Genomic DNA, 15,290 nt, shown 5'->3' on the forward strand with positions numbered 1-15,290 from the left:
TAAGCGGTAAAATGAAGCAAACTGTTCTTTATTAATACCACATTGGTAGTAAGTACACTGTTCCCCTGTGTGCTAATTATGGCAGTATCCTATTACATTTGTGCAGTGGCTTTAAGGTGATTAGATTTCTTTTTAAAGCTTCTGCCGTGCTGTCTACATAAAAGTTTTATCCAGTCGCTGTTCGGTTCACAATTAACTAATCTGACAGCATCTGTTAGTAGTGTTAAAGGTTGTGTCTTTCAGTTTTTGACTTAATGGTTAATCAACCCATTTTCCCCAATAGGCACAATGAACAGACATTACAGATGGCAGATTAAAAATGCATGCATATGAGTAGACTGTCAGTGTTGCATACGAATAGACCTGCTCTATCCTCCTTTCCTCTTCTATACCATCTGATACATGATGAGTTTTAAAATCAATTTTACTGGAGTGAACAAAAAATAAAATACAGCAGGTACTGGAAATCTGCAACAACAACAGAAAACGCTGGAAACACTCACAGATCATTTAGCATCTGTGGAGAGAACAGAGAAGATGTTTCAGGTATAGAACCTTCCTCATAACCCAGCTGCCTGACCTGCAGGATGTTCACTGGAATGAAATTCACTTTGACAATATTAATTTTAATATTGTAGATCTCTCAGATCAATCGTTATTATTGATAAATGTGTTTTTTTTAAAGCTACGTTCCACTAAAAACACACAGTGCTTATAAAATCATGGGGTTTCTAACTAGAGCAAAAGATGCGATTGAAATCCACTGTGTTTTCAAATTTTATAAAGCTATGTGAGCCGATTGGCAGGCTGTCAATCCAAGATGACCACACACAAAGATAATATCGTTAGTTATAGAATCATAGAAAGGTTACAGCACGGAAGGAGGCCATTCGGCCCATTGAGTCCGCACCGGCTCTTTGCACGAGCAATCCAGCTAGTCCCTATCCCCGTAGCCCTGCACATTTTCTCGTTTCAAGTACTCTTTTGAAGGCCATGATTGGATCTGCCTCCACTGCTCTCTTGTGCAGTGCATTCCATATCCCAACCACTCACTGCGTAAAAAACCTTTTCCTCATGTCACCTTTGGTTCTTTTGCCAATCACCTTAAATCTATACCCTCTGGTTCTTGACCTTTCTGCCAATGGGAACAGTTTCTCTCTATCTACTCTGTCTAGACCCTCATGATTTTGAATACCTTAGCCTTCTCTGTTCCAAGGACAACAATCCCAGCTTCTCCAGTCTATCCACGTAATTTAAGTCCCTCATCCCTGGAATCATTCCAGTAAATCTCCTCTGCAGCCTCTCCAAGGCCTACATATCCTTCCTAAAATGCGGTGCCCAGAACTGGACACAATATTCCAGTTGTGGTCGAACCAGAGTTTTATTAAGGTTCATCTTGACTACCTTGCTTTTTTACTCTATGCCTCTATTTATAAAGCCCAGAATCCTGTATGCTTTTTTAACTGCTTTTTCAACCAGCCCTGCCACCTTCAATGATTTGTGCACATATACCCGCAGATCCCTCTGTTCCTCTACCCCTTTTAGAATTGTGCCCTCTAGTTTATATTGCCTCTCCTCATTTTTCCTACCGAAATGCATCACCTCGCATTTTTCTGTGTTAACCTTCATCTGCCACGTGTCCGCCCATTCCACCAGCAGGTCTATGTCCTCTTGAAGTCTATCACTATTCTCCTCACTGCTCACTACCCTTCCAAGTTTTGTGTCATCTGCAAATTTTGAAATTGTGCCCTGTACTCCTAAGTCCAAGTCATTAAAATATATCAAGAAAAGCAGTGGTCCTAGCAGCGACCCCTGGGGACACCACTGTACACCTCCCTCCAGTCCGAAAAACAATTGTTCACCACTACTCTCTTTCCTGTCATTTAGCCAATTCTGCATCCATGTTGCTATTGCCCCCTTTATTCCATGGGCTGCAATCTTAATCTTTATCAAATGCTTTTTGAAAATCCATATGCACCACATCAACTGCATTGCCCTCATCTACCCTTTCTGTTACCTCATCAAAAAACTCTTACCACATTTCTCTGTTATTTTTTAATCCAGTTTGCTCCCCCGTGTTCCCCCATTGGGGGCGAAATTGGGCTGCATAGCACCTGTTTTGTAGGCGCTACATGGACACCCGAAAATAGCATCCGAGATGTGCACGCACACTTCCGACGTGAAGTGCACAAGATGCCATCTTGGTAAAGGCAAAACAAACACCGGCAGCATATAGAGCAGGGAGGTTATGATGTGAATCAATGTGCAACGCTGATTTAAAGGGACTGCTGCTATTTTGGAACTCCCCGCTCCAGTCTTAACCCCGCATAGCTGAACAGGACTTAAACGGTATGAAGGACCACCCCCCAACCAGCACTATTTAAAGGGATCATGCAGGAGCTACAGATTAGTTGCTGGATAATTCTGGCTGCTGGTGCAATGGTATGTGTTTTTGGAAGTTTCCTATACTTGGCTAAAGTTGCAATATTCTATAGAGAGTGGTCTGGCTGGTCTTGCAGTACTGTTAGTGGCATTTAAAATAGCGTGCTGAAAAAAGTTGCTTCCAGACATGGATGGCCTGCTAAGGTTTCCTCTGGGAATCGAACATGACTGGGAGCATGTAGAGAGGCCACACAGAGCAGGACAAGCTGCTAGAAGAGGGAGGAGGAGGAGGAGGAGCATGGCACTCAGCAGGAGGCCATATCTCGCAAGGGTCTTCAGGGACTAATTCTCTTACCTCAACCTCAGCGACCACCAGTGCATCAGATGGCTGCGGTCAACTAAAGAGGTTGTGTTTGAGATTTGTCAACTGCTGCAGCACAACTGCAGTCTCAAAGCAGAGCAAGGGCAGCATTGCCTGTGGCTGTCAAGGTATCTGTGGCGCTTAATTTTTACGGCTCTGGCTCCTTTCAGGCTGCTGTTGGGGATATAAGCAACATCTCGCAGTTTGCAGTGCACTGCTGTATAAGGGAGGTCACTGGCGTCCTGTATGCACTCATAAACAGATTCATCTCATTCCCTCTTGCCAGAGACAAGCAGCGGGAGTGAGCATGAGGGTTTGCTCGCATTGCAGGCTTCCCCATGGTACAGGGTGCCATTGACTGCACACATATTACCATGCCTGCTCCACATCTGAACTCAGTCATATTCATGAACAGAAAGGGATTCCACTCCATAATGTGCAGCTGGTGTGCAACCACATGCAGCGCATCATGCAGGTCAATGCCTACTATCCTGGCAGCAGTCATGATTCTTTCATTCTGCGGCAGTCCAACGTGTCACCTATATTTTAACCAGCACAGCAAGTCAAAGGCTGGCTACTGGGTGACATGCGTTATCCCCTTATGAAATGGCTCATGACTCCGGTCAGGAACCCACGCACACGTGCACAGCAGGCCTACAACGAGAGCCAAGCTGCTACACGGAACATCATAGAGCAAACCATAGGCGTCCTCAAGCAATGCTTCCGCTGCCTGGACCGCTCTGGAGGAGCCCTGTAGTACTCAACTGAGTGGGTATCACGATTTGTCATTGTATGCTGCATGCTGCACTACCTTGCCATTATGAGGGAACAGCCCTTGCTACCATCTGTCAGGCGAGAACCTGAGCAACAGGCGGAGGAAGAGGTGGAGGCAGAGGAGAAAGAGACAGAGGAGGAGGAAGTGGAGGAAGAGGCATGGAGGCATCAAGGTAGACAGGCCCTGCCTGCCAGGGCTCGCATGATCAGATTATTAATGAGCGATACCAGCAACATCATCAATACCTCCCGATTCACCAACAGTCCCATACTCCTTACCTTTCCTCTCCCACATGACCATCAAATCATCCTCCTTACGATTACACATTGCTTCTCCCCTCAGCCCATCGCAGAAATGAAAACCAGCACCAAATACAAATTCAAAACCACATTTATAGATTTACACATGAAATTATGCAAACAAACTGATACTATTCACCCTTGTGCATTCCCTTAATGCCTGTAGTTCATGTGCCTTTACCTTTCCTAGTGCTCCTACGAGGTGCATCCCCAGTGGCTGGAGCATGGGTGGTGGAAGGCTGCTGACCTTCAATGGAGGAGAGTGCAGATGGCCTTGGAGGATGACCTCGAGCAGCTCTGGGCTGGGAGGGCCCGGCTTCAGACTGCAGCATCTCGGACTAGGCTGCAGCAGTCTGGCCTGGCTGGCTGACAGGCAACAGCAAGGGCAAAGCGGACTGGCAGAGGTGGGAGCAAGAATGCTGTCACCTTGAGACGGACAGCAGGTTTGTCTTCCATGGAGCCACTGCTACTTTCCCGGGGCGGCACCTCAGCAATCCTGGTGATCTGCTGGAGAGCAGATTGCTGGACTGCTGTGATGTCCTAGAAGCCCTTTTTGACAGTAGTACCCAGAGCCACGATAGCATCAGTCTGAGCTCCAAATGCAGCAGTCTGAGCTTGGATGGCAGCTGTTTGTGCTGCAATGGAAGCTGTGACATCTGTCATCAGACGTTGCATCATGGTGGGTTCCACAGGTGTGCTGATGGAGGTGACCACCCGTTCCATGTGGGAACGGATGGGCTCCAAGCTCTGCGCAAAGCCCTGTGCCAAGCTGGAGCTGGACTCCTCCATGCCCCTTAACATTGTGCGCAGGCTTTCTGGCAGGCTTTCTAGTGCACCAAGCATTTGGTGGTGTACACCCATCAGCCATCTTCTGAAGCCTGGCCCATCGAAGTCATCATCTGACTCCTCTGCAGCAGAACTAACATCTTTCAGGACACTCACTGACACACTTCCCTCTTTCTTGCAGGAGAAGGTGGCCCATAACAATAGGCAGCAGGAAAGAACTGGAGGAGGACAGGCACGCCTACACGTCCTCACTGCCATCGAGAAGACAGTGCTGTCCATCATTGGAAGGACCATCGCTGAGGCCTTGGCCACTAGGGGTGCTGGAGGGATCAATGATGAGGGTCTCTGCATACCTAATCCTCCGGTGAGCTGGCACCTGTGGTATCTCTTCCCCCGCCCTGGCTCCTGCACACTTGTGCCCGGTGTCTCACCACGTGCCGATTTCTCCTCTACCCTAGCCTTTAAACTATGCGCAGTGGCAGTCTCTGAGCTGATGGCTCAAGTGTAAGATCGAGTGACGGTGTGTCTTCATCATCACTGTCATCTTCCTCTGCCTCCTCTGACTGTGCAGGTTCCAGTTTTTGGGTATCTGAAATGACAAAAGGACATGGGTTGAGTTGTGGTGCGGGGAGAGGAGAAAGTAAGAAGTGCATGCATACACCATCTGCAGCACATGAGTCAGGAATTATTGTGGGATGCTGGAGACGTGGGAAGCGAGAAGGAGGATTAGGTATGCAGAGACCCTCATCATTGATCCCTCCAGCACCGCTAGTGGCCACGACCTCAGCGATGATCCTTCCAATGATGGACAGCACTGTCTTCTCAATGGCAGTGAGGACGTGAAGGCCTGCCTGTCCTCCTCCAGTTCTTTCCTGCTGCCTGTTGTTGTGGGCCACCTTCTCCTGCAAGAAAGAGGGAAGTGTGTCAGTGAGTGGCCTGCAAGATGTTTGGGTGATGTGGCTGTCATTGTTGCACAGCTGCCAGTGTGCGTGACCTGTGAGTTGTGGGTGTGCGGTTTGCAGTGGTAATGTGTGAGGGTGTGATGACGCCTCTGATTTGAAGAGTTGAGTACTGATTGGAAGAGTTTGTTGGGTGATGGGGGATGTCATGCGCGGAGCAGTGGATGAGGCTAATGGTGCAGTTGGTAGGAGATGCCATTTAACAATTGAACTAACTCAGCTTGACCACTCGTGTCAAATCATTGAACTTCTTCCTGCACTGCATCCACGTGCGTGGTGCGATACTCCTGGCATTGACCCCATCTGCTACTTCCTCCCGCTGTCTCTTCAGCATATGTCTGGAAGGCCTCCTACCTCCCTGCAGATGCAGGATGCCCCTCCTTCTGTCCAGCTCCTCCACCAAGGCCTCTATTGCATCATCTGAGAACTTTGGTGCATGCTCTCTTGCAGATCCAGCCATTTTTCACTATATTCCAGCACAGAGTTACTTCCCAATGGACTTCCAGCACTTCCTGCAGCCACACCTCCCCTTTAAGAGGTGCAGGCTGCCTTTAAGTAAGGCTTGACACTCCCGATATTGGGGCCTCCTGCTGATGTGTGCAGCCACTCAACAACACAGGTAGTGCTGACTGCACACAGCGATCATTTAAATCATCAGGTGCCATGAATGTTATCTGCTGCCTGCATCGCTACAACCGGCACGGGTTACTCGCATACCACGATCCCAGCACCCACTTTCAGTGGTTTCCAATATAACCTCCATTACTGAGTTATAGTTCTGCAGGTACAGAGAGCCTTCTAGTACTCCACTCAGTTGTGTCAATCTAGATAGTGAATATCGTATTTAACCATTGAAAGCATCACAGCTGAGCCTAGGGATCTAAGATCAAATGCAGCATTTAACTGGCACCCTGGGTGAGATCAGCTAATTCACCATAGGCCAGGGATCAAACTTGGTGCTTTCTGGTCTGGTTAGCTTCAAACCATGTCACTTAGAACTCTATGTGTATATAATTACAGTTATGTCTCAAATGTCTAAAGTTTAATAACAAAGTCTAATTCACGACTATCTACACAATATTATTTGATGTGTCCCACGGTGCTTGACATTGTCCTGATTCAATATTGCATGCACTGAAGAAATTTAGAACTGGAATGATTAAATTGAAAAGCTTCCTTTTCAACATCAGTGCCAGGTTGCCAAACCAGCGATGTCTACCATATATATGCAAAAAATGAAACATTCTCATTGGCCGAGCCCCTGCTGTTAATAATTAGAGAAACATTTTGAAGTGAAAGTTCCTCGCTCAGAATGCAATTGGTGCAGTCACACAGATAAGTCAATATCCTCACTATTACGTTTAGCATTTATACATATACATTGTAAGGGTTAGGTTTCTTTGTAACAAGGTACAGTGTTGAAAAGAAACGATCATTTTAAAAGTTTGCTAACCGTACTAATACTCAGAATCATAAAGTTGTATTATTTGGATATTATCTTTTCTGTCTGACCACCAAGTGAATTTCTGGGCAGCACATTCTTGCTTCTTTGTAAAACGTGAGATGAGACATCTTCCAAGGTTTTCAGCCACTGGCTCCCATAGTCCAGATCCCATTCAGCCAAATGCCAGATGAAGACAAAACTGCCAGATTTATTTAGACCTGCAAAACCTGTTTTTCACTTTGTCTTAGCACCTGCTGATGATTTAACTCTAGCCACTGAAAACACTGTACCAGCAGCACCATGATTTTGAAACGGCAACTGCTGATGTCATCATGTTACAACGTAACGTCATCATGGGTGCACCACCGACCGTCGTGATATTTACTTTCCTGGATTTGGGAATAGAAGGGAGTACATCCAACTTGTTAGATGTATTAAGCTAGGATGCATGGTGAATTGTGAAGATTAAAGCATAAACTCACCGACCTGTAGTTACTTGGTTCTATCCATGCCTCTTTTTTTGAATAAGGTATAACATTTGCTACCTTCCAATCTTCCAGTGCTAAGCAGAAGGGCAGAATAATGGCATTAATGTAATATAATGGTTACTTTAATGTAACAAATGTGAATTAGTATACTTTAGATATAAGAATGGCAAGTGGGAATATAATCTAAAAAGGGAAGCACTCTGGGGTGGAGGGTGGTAGATGAACAAAGTGGTTCAAGTACACAAGTCATTAAAAACTAGCTCACAGGTGAAAAAAGCAATCAAAAATGCCAATAACATTCTGAGCTTCATCGCAAAAGGTGCAGAATACAAAAGCAAGGACACGCTACTGAAATTATGCAGAGCACTGGTGAGACCTCATTTGGAAGGATGTACCGGCTTTGGAGAAAGTCAATGATGATTCACCAGGATGATAGCTGAGATAAAGGGACTGAGTTATGATAAGAAACTGGGTAAACTTGGTTATATTCCCTGAAGATGAAGAGGTAAAGGGATGATCTGATTAAGATCTTTGAAATAATGAAGGGAATTGATAGGGTGGATGGGAACGAATCTTCCTTCTAGCAGGGGAACCCAGAATAACTGGACGTAATCATAGAATTCATACTTGTTTGTTTTAAAGCAAATATAGGTTAAACTTCTTCATACAAAATGTTGTGAGAATGTTGAACACTTCGCCCCAGAAGCTCAAAGATATTGAGTAGAATGGGCCTATGCTCTCTGGAGTTTAGAAGAATGAGAGGTGATCTCATTGAAACCTATAAGATTCTAAGAGGGCTTGACAGGGTAGATGCTGAGAGGATGTTTCCCCTGGTTAGAGAGTCTAGAACTAGGGGTCATAGTCTCAGGATAAGGGGTTGGACATTTAGGACTGAGATGAGGAGGATCAAGAATATTTGGAATTCTCTATCCCGGAGGTTCTGTGGATGCTCAGTCGTTGAGTATATTCAAGTCTGAGATTGATAGATTTTTGAACTCTAAGGGAATCAAGGGATATGGGGATCGAGCAGAAAAGTGGAATTGAGGTCGACGATCAGCCATGATCTTATTGAATGGCAGAGCAGGTTTGAGGGGCCGTATGACCTACTCCTGCTCCTATTTCTTATATTTTTATGCCCAATCAATCGATGTCAAAAGTGAACTCGATACTTACTTGGGAAGTAAGGGTTTTTAGGGTTAAGAAGAATGGCATGGAATTGAGATTAAAAAGAGAAACATTTTTACATAGAATCAATAACACAGAAACAGCCCATTCGGCCCAACTGTTCTATGTCAGCATTTATGCTCCACACTAGCCTCAACTATTCCCCGTGGTAGCCAGTTCCACATTCTTGCCACTCTTTGGGTAAAGAAGTTTCTCCTTAATTCCCTATTGGATTTATTGGTGGCTATCTTGTATTTATGGCCCCTAGTTTTGGTCTCCCCACAAGTGGAAACATCTTCTCTAGGTCTACCATATCAAACCCTTTCATAATCTTAAAAACCTCTATCAGGTCACCCCTCAGTCTTCTCTTTTCTAGAGAAAAGTGCCCCAGCCTGTTCAGCCTTTCCTGATAAGTATATCCTCCCAATTCTGGTATCATCCTTGTGAATCTTTTTTGCACCTTCTCCAGTGCCTCTATATCCTTTTTATAATATGGAGACCAGAACTGTGCACAGTACTCCAAGCATGGTCTCACCAAGGTTCGATACAAGTTTAACATAACTTTTCAGTTCTATCCCTCTAGAAATGAACCCCAGTGTTTGCTTTTTTATGGCCTTATTAACCTGCGTCGCTACTTTTAGTAATTTGTGTATCTTTACCCCCAGATCCCTTTGCTCCTCTACCCCATTTAGACTTTTATTATCAAAGCTGTATGTGGCCTCCTTATTCTTCCCACCAAAATGTAATACCTCACACTTATCTATATTGAAATTCATTTGCCAGTTACACGCCCAATCTAAAAGTTTAATAATGTCTTCTCATATTTTGTCGCAGTCTTCTTCGATATTAACTATTCCCCCCAATTTGGTGTGGTCCAGAAAATTTGAAATTGTACTTCCAGTTCCCGAGTCCAGATCATTGCTGTAAATTGTGAACAACATTGGTCCCAGCACCGATCCTTGGGGAACACCACTTCCCACCTTTTACCACTCTAAGTAGCTACCCTTAACTCCTACCCTCTGTTTTCTGTTTTGTAGCCAGCTTGCTATCCATTCTGCTAGTTGTCCCCTGACTCCACATGCTCTGACCTTAGTCATGAGTCTACTATGCAGTACCTTATTGAAGACCTTTTGAAAATCCAAATATATTACATCTACTACATTATCCTTGTCTACTCTTTCTGTTACTTCTTCAAAGAATTCAATAAGTTAGGTCAAGCATGACCTTCCCTTTTGAAATCCACACTGACTATTCTGTTATATTTTCAGTTTCCAGATGTTTTTCTGTTACATCTTTGAGTAAAGGTTCCGTTATCTTTCTTACCTCCGACATTAAGCTAACTGGTCTATCATTCCCTGTACTTGTTCTATCTCCCTTTTTAAATATAAGAATAACATTAGCAATCCGCCAGTGCTCTGGCACTATTCTCTTTTCTAATGAATTTTTATATATATGTAATAGTGCCGCTATCTCTTCCCTAACTTCTTTTAATGTGTGCAGGTGCAGTCCATCCGGACCAGGGGTTTTATCCTCTCTAAGTTTGATTAATTTATCAATTATCTTCCCCCTTTCTATCTTAAATGGCGTTAGATCTTTTTTGATCTCTTTGTCTAAAGTCATGTCCACCTTTTTAGTCTCCCTGGTAAATACTGAGGCAAAGTAACTATTCAATATTTCTGCCATTTTGTGCTGAACTAAATGGCAGAGCAGCCTCGACGGGCCAAATGGCTTACTACTGTTGCTATGATCATTAAAGAAGTTGGGCCTGAAAGTCAAAAAGGCGTGGTTTAGCATTTCAGTGGCATTGGGGGTGAGGTATGGACGAAGGCAGACAAAATTGCTGAGGTAGAAATAAGCAGTATTGTTATGGATAGGATGCAGGACTTGAAGCACAGCTTAAGATCAGATATGACACTGAGCTTGCGCACTGCCTGGTTCAATCTGAACAAACAGTCGGGACGGAAGTGAGGTCACGGATTAGTGTGCAGAATTTCTGACAGGTGCCAAACAGGATAGCTTTGCTCTTGCCAATATTAAGTTGCAGAAAGTTCTCAACAAAGCAATATACTTCAGCATCCCAAGCCTCAGAAAAACAAAGATCCCAGTTTCTAATTGAGGTGTTTTTTTAATTTCACTTTACAATTTTTAAAATTAAATAATATATATATATAAAAGATTTTAAAATCTTTATTGCGCTGCATATTCCCAGTCCTTCTCTTCCAATGCAGCTTGTTATAAAACCCAATACAAAGCTACTATGAACAGGACAAGTGCTTGGGGCTATGCTGCAATGCTTCGAGGCTCACAGCCTCGAGGGGCATTTAATCAATGAGCTATGATCAGAAATCATTTTATAGCAAAATGCAAAAAAAAATCACTTCTTTAATGACGAGTTTTCCCTATATTTTCTGATTAAATATTACATCATTGTGATATTAGGAGCTGCCAGTGCTTCTTTAAACAGCATTAGATTAAAATAATAGTCTATTTTACTGAGGAAAATCAGATTTGATCTTTTCACAATTGATCTGCTGTGGTCGCACCGTAAGGAACTCATTTATATATGTTCCCAATCCACCAGCTTTATGCTCATTGATGAGCTGAAAGCCACAGTGAATGCTGAACACCTTGCTATTAGTTGTAATCAGGGACTGCTCACGAACACACTAATAAAGCATGGCACAGCCTCTGATACAACACATTGTTTAAATATCTGGTTTATAATAAAAAATTAATTTGCAGCAAAATACCTGGGTACTTGTACTAGAGTCATAACACTCTTCAGAGCCAACCACCCCAGGCCACTCTGAACTGCATGCTTTGTATTTACTGTGAAAGTAATGTGTGGTAACGCACTATAACTGAACAATCGCAATCGAAAATAAGTATACAACATGTCTTCTGCATATCACCACCCCCGCTCTCTTAACTTTACCACAATTTTTAAAAAGCTCCAAAAGGGTCACTGTGTTCTCTTCTGATGTGGTTTCTCTTTGTAGGGAGATCCTGTTACTAATCATTTAGCTGCAAAGATTGTGGAGAATGTCTGTACCACTAATTCATCTCCTGCTCAAGGATTCATTACTGGAGAGATCGGTCTGTTGCTTTGGTACCTGTTTACACATTCAACCGTCGACTCTTTGCGGGTAACCACCATTTCGGTAAGCTTTAAATACGCAACTTAAATAATCTATTATGACACAGCTGTAAATTTAGATTTCTTTTTAATAATCTTAAGGTGTTTCAAATCAAAATTCACTTTTTTGAAGGCATGAATCCTTTAGTAAGGGCACGGATGTTGATTTCCTACTATCCCTTTTCTTCCTTCACTGGTCCAGATATCTCTTGAATCTAAGAGAGAGAGGAGCAAGTACCCACTCCTGCAACATTGCCAACGTCGCTTGTCCGTCTGATAGGAGGCATGCGAGAGTAGCCAGCTCGAGTCTCCACGTCCCATTTTTTTCCCTCCCATACTGCAGGAAGATCATTAGTTCTGGCTTGATGATTCCTGGCATCAGCAAAGTTATGATCACTATCAGTGATATCTCAATGGAGTGAGGAATCCCACCTGCATCCCATCAATCCCTGGTGCTGCACTTCAGTGCTCCAGTACACAGCACAGTCATGCCACCTCGCAAATAAAAATCCACTTTAAAACTGTTTCAAGCTTAACTACTTGGTATCAAAATATGCCAACACATACTTCTAGTTGTTGGTTTAAAAGTAACTAAGTGAGCATCTGCCAGCAATGATTCAAGTTTGGTTGCCTTGATTCGAAAACAGGAGTTTCAAATCCAAGTCTCAGTTGATACATTCACGTAATTTTGTGAGGCTTTACTGCAGGCCCAGAGCATTCCTAGGAGCTAGCATGCATCAGAAACTTGGGGCAATGGTATTATATAGCCTTATCTCCAACCAGTTCTTGCATCTAGCAAGCCTTTGTGTCAACAACTGAGTCTCATAAAATGTCCCCATACCCTCATACTTTCACCAAACAAATGTTTTCTCTCTTTTTAAATTTATACTTCAGGAGTCTTTATGGTGATCAATAAGCTTGTATCAAGGAAAGGAATAATTTCCCCCCCATTCTTGGTTAGCCAGTGTCTGCATTAAGCTTTCCCAAGTTATGAATAGCAGGGAACCCCATCCCTACTGTGGCCCAACAGTGTACCTTAAACCCAACCTCAGAAAAGCACCACCATAGTAATATTCCCATTTTTACACACCAATCTCCTTTTCTGAGTGAGATTGCAAAATTAGGGGCAATTTTGAACTTAAATTTTCTGACCATTCATAGCCAACAGGTATTGCAAGCTCATGCCCACTGAAGTGATCCAAACTAATTTCATGTTGGACTCTTATGGTTCAAACAGAGACAGATCTTTCATTCAATCAATGTGGGCTGGATTTGAACTCAGAGGTGTAAGGACAGTGAGCTATCCCACTACATAACCCAGTTCCCAGAAGGCCAATGTTGTGAGTCTTGGCTAAATTGTTGGAAAGTGTTCATGTCACTTCCCACCTCCCCCGCCCATCTCACTCCAGCAGTTCAACTACTAAACAGCATTGATTGTGTCTGTGGGCTTTTCTTTCCTGACTGATGTTGGCACGGGTTATAAGAAGAGAATGATAAAAGGAAAACACATATCAACAAAAAAAGCTAGCTCACAAGCAAATTGATTTAAATAAAGCTGCAGTAAACATATTTAAATCCCAGCTGATCTCCTGGTCTGCTTGTTGAATTAATTTCTTATTATAAAGTAGTGCTTGTTTTTAAAAGGACTATTCCATATCGATCAGCTGGTATAAAATTGAAGTGAACCAAATGGGAATTCAGAAAACTTTTCAGCCATAAATTGTATGATAATTTATATTTGGTGTTTAATTAGAGTGTATCTATAAAATTTTCTCTGGTCCCTGCAGGCTTTATGTAGGATTACTCGCCATTCTGCTAGTGCTTTTCAAAGTGTCATTGACAAGGTCGGCCTGACAGCAGTGCTGAACTCCCTGGTGGCTGGGATAAGCCGCATTCAACAGTACATGTTGACTATGTTTATTGCAATGTTGTCATCTGGTGTGCACTTACAAAGACTGGTGCAGGAAAAGGTATGACACAAGATTAATTTCATTTAGTTAATATTTACTCCATGTATTTGTTTATGTTTGTAAAATATCTTCAGACCTGAAAATTGTTTATACTTTTTCACGACAAGGGAGTAAGAGTTATTTTATTCTTTCCATATTTCTTAATTTTGTTCACTATCAGTGATGGCAGAGGTGTGGGTAACAATTGATTTCATAGCATATATTACTGTATAGCCGATAACAGTTCTAAGTATTGGCAGTGCAATAGAAGGGTTTAGATATATCATACAAAGTGACAAACACTAAAGGTTAGATCATTGCCTTGAATTCACTTCAAGTTATCTTTTGTATATTTTATCTCCTTATCTACTCTTTCCTGAAGCTAGTGACTTCTCCTCACCACAGTAAAATAGATCCGGAAGATTTTGTTAAACTGTACATGTGCTGTACTTGAACCACAATCCAGATGGCAGCAGCTGTATGAAGCTCTCCCATGCTTCCCTCAAATGCTTGAGCTTTAAAAAGTAGAGCAATTTCTGTGCCAGGTTATCCTGCATGCTCTTCCTAATCCTTGCATTCTCACCGTGTTGAAATTAAGGCTCATTGCACAGTTCGTAAACAAGCTCATTCTTTCCCCTTGCCTGTCTCTCTTCCAGTCTACAATGTTTTTAAACTCTTGTACAGCATCACTACCTTTGCCTCACTTCATCTACCTCATCTTCTCAACTTTAGTGGTATCCTGCAGTGTGTGCCTTGATCTTTTACTAGCTTTTCTCAATAAAACAACTCCAACATAGACTTCACTCTGTAGCATACTTTTCAGTGTGAACATTGGTACAGAATCTCATCCCTCTGCCTGTGATAGTTGTACCAGAATGATGCTATTAATGCCAATCTAAACAGAACTCTTAGATGCTGACTTTGATATATCCTACAAGCCTCTAAGCAACCATGCGTTTTGTGGTCTTGGCTTCACAACATTCCCACACTATTTTGCCTGCCTGTATTTTGAAAAGAACATAAGAAAGAATAAAATGAGAAAAGATCATCATCCCATGAAGCCCACTTTTTCCCCAAACCATGTACAGAAAGAAAAAACGAGCTTGCATTTATATAGCACCCTCAGATGTCCCAAAGAGCTTACAAGCAATAAATTATTTTGAAGTTCAGTCACTGTTATATAGGCAAATGTAGCAAGGTCCCACATATAGTATGTGAATAAATGACCAGATAATCTGTTTTTGGATGGTGTTGTTTGAAGGAGGGTTGTTGGCCAGGAAACCAGGAGATCTTCATGCTCCTTTTCAAATAATGCCATGGGATCTTTTACATCCATCTGAGCTGGCAGACGAGCCTCGGTTTAACGTCTCATCTGAAAGACAGCACCTCTGACAATGTAGCACTCAATACTGCTCTGGAATGTCCACTTAGATTATGTGCTCAGGTCTATAGTGGGGAGTCCATAGTGGGGTTTCTGATTCAGAGGCGAGAGTTATATTATCAATTCATTCAAGCTGACACATCATACACACGTACTTAATCTCGAC

At 42.9% G+C, this 15,290-nt stretch overlaps 1 protein-coding gene across 2 annotated transcripts in view; it reads left to right on the forward strand.

Moving 5' to 3' along the window:
• The window catches only part of ulk4 (unc-51 like kinase 4), a 548,729-nt gene that overhangs the window by 182,877 nt on the left and 350,562 nt on the right, over positions 1 to 15,290 (forward strand). For both annotated transcript variants that reach the window (XM_068001818.1, XM_068001817.1), the window contains exons 20-21: positions 11,658 to 11,819; positions 13,582 to 13,764. In XM_068001818.1, coding sequence (XP_067857919.1) covers positions 11,658 to 11,819; positions 13,582 to 13,764 — 345 coding nt within the window. The remainder of the gene's footprint in view (positions 1 to 11,657; positions 11,820 to 13,581; positions 13,765 to 15,290) is intronic.

Source organism: Heptranchias perlo, chromosome 2 (assembly GCF_035084215.1).
Source record: "Heptranchias perlo isolate sHepPer1 chromosome 2, sHepPer1.hap1, whole genome shotgun sequence".
NCBI lineage: Eukaryota > Metazoa > Chordata > Chondrichthyes > Hexanchiformes > Hexanchidae > Heptranchias > Heptranchias perlo.